Source organism: Martes martes (assembly GCF_963455335.1).
Source record: "Martes martes genome assembly, contig: scaffold_289, whole genome shotgun sequence".
Classification (NCBI taxonomy): domain Eukaryota; kingdom Metazoa; phylum Chordata; class Mammalia; order Carnivora; family Mustelidae; genus Martes; species Martes martes.
The window spans coordinates 35,019-41,733 of record NW_027666581.1 but is presented as its reverse complement, the minus strand read 5'-3'; the positions used below and the strand labels follow the sequence as shown (position 1 = coordinate 41,733).

The following is a 6,715-nucleotide window of genomic DNA, read 5'->3' as shown; positions in this document are numbered from 1 at the left end:
TTTTACTTTTTGATTTATGGGGAAAGAGAGTTTATATTGTCAAATGAACATGTCCATCATTACACACAAAACATATAGTTGTTCTAAAAACTTATCAATAACCTCGAGGCTACAGTTTCATAGTAATTTCCTTAATTCAACAAACACTAAATATGTAATTAAGCAATGAACTTGTTTTTCCAGCATGAAGGCATAGAAGATAATCTCATTAATTTTCTTTGAAATACTCATAGTATAAAATACAGCATTCAATTGTTAAAATGTTAAGAGACATCAGCACCATTAATTCCAGTTGAAAAGGTCATCTTTCCAGTTCTGTTATATAGACCATGGCTTTCATTTTCTATTTGTATTTACTTTATGAAGCAATGGAAATAAACAATGCCAGTGCAGGAGGATATTTCATCTTAGTTGGCTTCTCAGACCAGCCCTGGCTAGAAGAAGTACTTTTATTAATCATCTCAGTCTTCTACATCCTGAGCTTGGTGGGCAATGGGACCATAATTGTGGTGTCTCAACTGGATCCTCAACTCCACACTCCCATGTACTTCTTTCTCACTCATCTCTCCATAATTGACCTCTGTCACATGACAACCATTGTACCTCAGATGTTGTTCAACCTTCAAGGCCCAGACAAGTCTATCAGCTATGTGGGCTGTGTGATGCAGTTCTTCATGTCACTAGGATTGGGAGGCACTGAGTGTGTCCTCCTGGCCTTCATGGCATATGACCGCTATGCTGCCACCTGCCAGCCCCTGCACTATATGAACATAATGCCACCTCACATTTACTATTCACTGGCAGGAGCCTCTTGGACAATTGGCTTTGGCAACTCAGTAGCACACACAGCTTATGGTATGTCATTGCCACGCTGTGGCCACAATATGATCCACCACTTCTACTGTGAGTCAGCCCCAACAATCCAGCCAGCTTGTGAGGACATCACCACTTACAAAAAGGTGATATTTGTTGTGAGTATTATTCTTATAGTTTTGCCACTATTGTTTATAGTAGTGTCCTATGGATGCATCACCTGGACAGTTATGGGCATTAAGTCATCTGAAGGAAGAAAAAAGGCATTTGGGACTTGTGGGTCCCACCTGACAGTGGTTTCTTTCTTTTATACCACCCTTATTTACATATATATGAAACCCAAACAGACTTTCTCTCAAGATGTTGACAAATTTGTGGCCCTCTTCTACAACCTAGTTCCCCCAATTATAAACCCTCTAATCTATACCTTGAGAAACAAAGATGCAAAAGGAGCAATAAGAAGGTTATTTCTGGGGAAGAAAGGAAGGAAATAACAATCTCTTGATTGGAGTCTCACATAATGGAAAAATAAATAAATAAAATCTAGTCCAGAAAAAAGTGTTTTGAAGTTTTTAAAGTCAACTGTAATTGTTACTGAATAAGCTAAATAATACCCTACTGGAAGAAACCCTGTATATTTGGACTGAACACAAAACATTTCCCTATTTTCTTTCTAAAAACTTCTAGGTAATATGGAGGGAATTGTTACTAAAAGTGTGAAGTGATTGCATTTGACATTATATTTTTCTTCCATAGCTTAAAGTCAAGCAATTATATATGAGCCTTCTTTCTTTATTGTTTCATTGACTGTCCCAGATGAACATTACTAAATTGCATAAAATGTCAAAAGCTGACATTTGTTTTGAGTGTGTTATGTGGTATGAAACAGGATCATGAAACTGATAATGGAATTTGAAGACACTGGATTTTATCCAGATCAGTGGAAAGGTGAACGCTAACATTTATGTAACTTGTCATCGTAATTATTACAAAACTCTGCCACTCAAACTTTTGTTTTTAATTAAAGTTTTGGAGAAAAGTGTAGATTCACTTTCAGTTTTTTGAAGTGAAGCAGAGGAGAGCCCATGAAGTCTTTATGCACTGTCCCAAAATAGTAACATCTTCAAAATTAATGTATGTCAAAAGAAGATGTTAACAACTATTAACAGAAAAGTTCCATCACCAAAGATCCTTTCTGTTGCCTTAATCCCTGCCCCTAATCTCTCATTAACCCATGGATACTTTGATCCCATCTCCATTTCTATAATTTTGTCCTTCGAAATATATTACATAAATGGAAACAGAGAGTAGGTAAACTTGTGGAATTGGCTTTTTTAAATGCAGAAAAATTCTCTAATGCTTATGTGTTTTGTGTGTATCAATAGTTCAATCATGTTTAAAATTTTTTACTTGTACTTAAATATACACAACACACAATTTACCATTTTAACCAATTTTAATTGTACAGTTTTGTAGCATTGAGTGCATTCCCATTCTGTACAATTATCATTACCACTCATTCCAAAAGATTTTCCTCTTATAAAGCTAAAACTTTGAACCAATTAAAAATAATTACTATCTTCCCAACCCCTGTCAACCACATTATACTTTGTGTCTCAATAAATTTATCTACTCGAGGTACTTCATATAAATGGAATCATATAGTTTTTGTCCTGGTGCGACTGGCTGATTTCACTTAGCATATATTCAAGTTCCATTCATGTTGTAACATTTGACAGAATTTCATTCCTTTGTGTCTGAGTAATATATATATATATATATATATATATATATATATATACACACACACACACACACACACACACACATATATTATATATATATAATATATATAATGATATGTTTTAAAATATGTTATATGTAATATATATTATATATATTATAAGTTATATGTAATATATATTATATATATATTCATTCTAATTTACCTATTTATCTGCTGTTGGACACTAGACATTTGTTTTGTTTCCACACTATGGTGACAATGAATAACAATGTTATGAAATGGGCATACAGATATCTCTTTGAGATGCTACTTTCAATACTTTAGGATATTTATTTACAAGTGGAATTGCTGGGTCATATGTTAAATCTATTTTTAATTTTTTTAAAGAATTCTTTTCCATATGGATGCACCATTTTACATTCCCACCCGAAATACAGAGATCTAATCCTACACATTTTCACAAAAACTTGTTATTTTTTTTTCTTTAATTTTGGCACTAGCCATCCAAATATGTGTGAAGTAGTACTACATGATTTTGGTTTTCAACTCACTAATTTCATGACCCTAAGGATCTTTTCACATGCTTAGTGTCCATTTACATATCTTTTTTTTTTGAATAGTGTCTATCCACGAATTTTATGACTGATATATTTTCCCTAAATTCCATGATGTGCATTTTCATTCTACTAAAAGTATCTTTTTGGGCACAGGATTTTTTATTTTGATTAAGTGATATTTATCTACCTGTTTTTCTTTTGTTCTTTGTGTTTTAGCTGCCTATCCAAGAAATCATTACAAATTCAATGCGATAAAATTTCTCTACTATGCTTTCTTCTAAGAGTTTAACTCTTAGACCCATTTTGAGTTAATTTTTGTGTATAGTAAAACTAAAGACCCAACATTAATTTTTTGCAAGTTGGTATCCAGTTCTCCCAAAAAAAAATTTGTTGAAAAGACTTTTCTTTTCCCTTTGAATAAACTGAACACCTTTGTCAACAATAATTTGACCACATGTTGGGGTTATTTCTGGGCTCTCTCATCTATTCCATTGGTATACATTTCTGTCTCTGCATCAGATACAGAATTATTGCCTGCCACTGTCTTTTTCTTCTTTCAGAAGTTTAAATATATTGTCCCAAATAAATAAGGACTCTGTTTATTTAGAATTCCACTAATAATATTGTTGAGGTTCACTTTTATATGATGTTATTTTTCTCTTTTACTTCTTTCAGTTCCTCTCTTTATATTTGACAGTTTTACTATAAATTGTCTTTGTGTGTGTCTTTTTGAGTTTACTGTTTGATTATTTGAGTCTTTTGGATTTCTAGATCCAGATATTTCTTCAAATCTGGGAATTTTTCTACCAGTATATCTTAAAGAATTTCTCACCCTTATCTTCCTCTTCTGCTTCTGGGACTTTAAAAAGCATGTATAGGTCCACTAGATCATATCCAATAAGTCTCATAGGGTAAGCTTGCTTTTCTTCATCTTTTTTTCCATCTCCCTTATTTTTTTTTAATTTTAGCATAATTAACATACAGTGTTATATTTGGTTCAAGTGTATAATTCAGCAATTCTATACATTATTTGGAGCTCATTATAAGTGTACCTTCACTCCCCTTCACATATTTTTTTTAGAGTGTCCATAGAATTACATTTTATTGCTGAATTTTAAAAACCTATTTCAAAATAATTTTTTGATTACTAAGTGTTTTCATAATTGACATTTATAACAATTCTGGAATGAGCAAGGTAGGTGTTATTATGGCAATTTTACATCTTGCAAAATATACATTCTATGCTTTTAGATGAAGAAACTGAGAGTGCTGAGAGATTAATCCCCACTTTTACATTTGAAAGTAGAAAACCTAGGATGCAATTCTTGCCTTTTGACTCCATGCCCAGCATCATTCTTGGACACCATAATGTTTCATGTTCCACAAAAGTGTATTTGCTTGGTTCTGAGTTCCTAGTCCATTGCTCCCTCCATCATGATACCATTCTCCTTCCACATTCCTTTTATTTCTTCTTCTTTTTCTTTTAATTATTTGTATTAACATACAATGTATTGTTTGTCCCAGGGGTACAGGTCTGTGAATCATCAGGCTTACACATTTCACAGCACTCACCATAGTACATACCTTCCCCAATCTCCATAACATAACCACCCTATCCCTACTCCCCCACTCGCCCCCGGCAACCCTCTGTTTTGTGAGATTAAGAGTCTCTTATGGTTTGTCTCCCTCCTGATCCCATCTTGTTTCACTTTCCCCTTCCCTACTCCCCACAGCCCCCTGCCCTTTCTCTCAAGTTCCTCATATCAGAGAGATCATATGATAAATTTCTTTCTCTGGTTCACTTATTTTTTTTAAGATTTTATTTATTTATTTGACAGAGAGATCACAGGTAGGCAGAGAGGCAGGCTGAGAGAGAGGGGGAAGCAGGCTCCCTGCTGAGCAGAGAGCCCAATGCAGGGCTCAATCCCAGGACCTGGGATCATGACCTTGAGCCAAAGGCAGAGGCTTTAACCCACTGAGCCACCCAGGCGCCCCGTCTGGTTCACTTATTTTGCTCAGCAAAATACCCTCTAGTACCACCCACATCAATGCAAATGACAAGATTTCATTTTTGATGGCTGCATAGTATTCCATTATATATATACACACCACATATTCTTTATCCATTCATCTGTTGATGGGCATCTAGGTTCTTTCCATAGTTTGGCTCTTGTGAACATTGCTGCTATAAACATTTGGGTGTATGTGCCCCTTCAGATCCCTACATTTGTATCTTTAGAGTAAATACCCAGTAGTGTGATTGCTGGGTGGTAGGATAGCTCTATTTTCAACTTTTTGAGGAACTTCTATGCTATTTTCCAGGGTGGCTGCACCAGCTTGCATTCCCACCAGCAGTGTAGGAGGATTTCCCTTTCTCTGCATCCTCACCCACATCCATCATTTCCCGACTTCTTAATTTTAGTCATGTCAGACACTTCTGCAAAGAAGACATTCAGATGGCCAACAGACACATGAAAAAGTGCTCCACATCACTTGGCATCTCACTGTGGTTTTGATTTGTATTTCCCTTGTGCCAAGTGATGTGGAGCACTTTTTCATGTGTCTGTTGGCCATCTGAATGTCTTCTTTGCAGAAGTGTCTGTTCATGTCTTCTGCCCATTTCTTGATTGGATTATTCTTTGGGTGTTGAGTTTCAGAAGTTCTTTATAGGTTCTGGATACTAGCCCTTTACCTGATATGTCATTTGCTAATATCTTCTCCCATTCTGTGAGTTGTCTTTTGGTTTTACTGACTGTTTCATTTGCTGTTCCCAATAGTTCATTTTTGACTTTCCTTCCCTTGCTTTTGGCAATGGTTCTAGGAAGAAGTTGCTGCAGCTGGGGTTGAAGAGGTTGCTGCCTCAAAATCCTCAAGGATTTTGATGGATTCCTGTCTTTTGTTGAATTGAGGACTTTCATCCATTTGGAGTCTATTTTTGTGTGCAGTGTAAGGAAATGGTTCAGTTTCATTTTTCTGCATGTGGCTCTCCAATTGTCCCAACACCATTTGTTGAAGAGACTGTCTTCTTCAATTGGACATGTTTGACTCCGTTGTCGAAGATTATTTGACCATAGAATTAAGGGTCTATTTTTAGGCTCCCTATTCTGTTCCATTGATCTATGTGTCTGTTTTTATGCCAGTACCATACTGTCTTGATGATTCCAGCTTAGTAATAGAGCTTGAAGTCTGGAATTGTGATTACACCAACTTTGGCTTTATTTTTTAACCTTCCTCTGGCTATTCGGTGCCTTTTCTGGTTCCATATAAATTTTAGGATCATTTGTTCCATTTCTATGAAAAAAAAGTGGATGGTATTTTGATAGGGACTGCATTAAATGTGTAGAGTGTCTTAGGTAGCATAGACATTTTCACAATATTTCTTTGTCCAATCTATAGGCATGGAAAGTTTTTCCATTTCTTTGCATCTTCCTCAATTTATTTCATGAGTACTTTATAGTTTTCTGAGTAGAGATTATTTGCCTCTTTTGTTAGATTTATTCCTAGGTATCTTATGGTTTTGAGTGCAATTGTAAATGGGATTGACCCCTTAATTTCTCTTTCTTCTGTTTTGCTTTTGGTGTATAGAAATGCAACTGAT

At 35.2% G+C, this 6,715-nt stretch overlaps 1 protein-coding gene across 1 annotated transcript; it reads left to right on the top strand.

Moving 5' to 3' along the window:
• Positions 1 to 329: 329 nt before the first annotated feature.
• Positions 330 to 1,307, top strand: LOC308337915 (putative olfactory receptor 2B8; the record flags this gene model as incomplete). The annotated part of the gene is made up of 1 exon (XM_080831461.1): positions 330 to 1,307. One exon carries the CDS (start codon positions 330 to 332, stop codon positions 1,305 to 1,307), a length of 978 nt encoding a protein of 325 aa, XP_080687587.1.
• Positions 1,308 to 6,715: the final 5,408 nt, after the last annotated feature.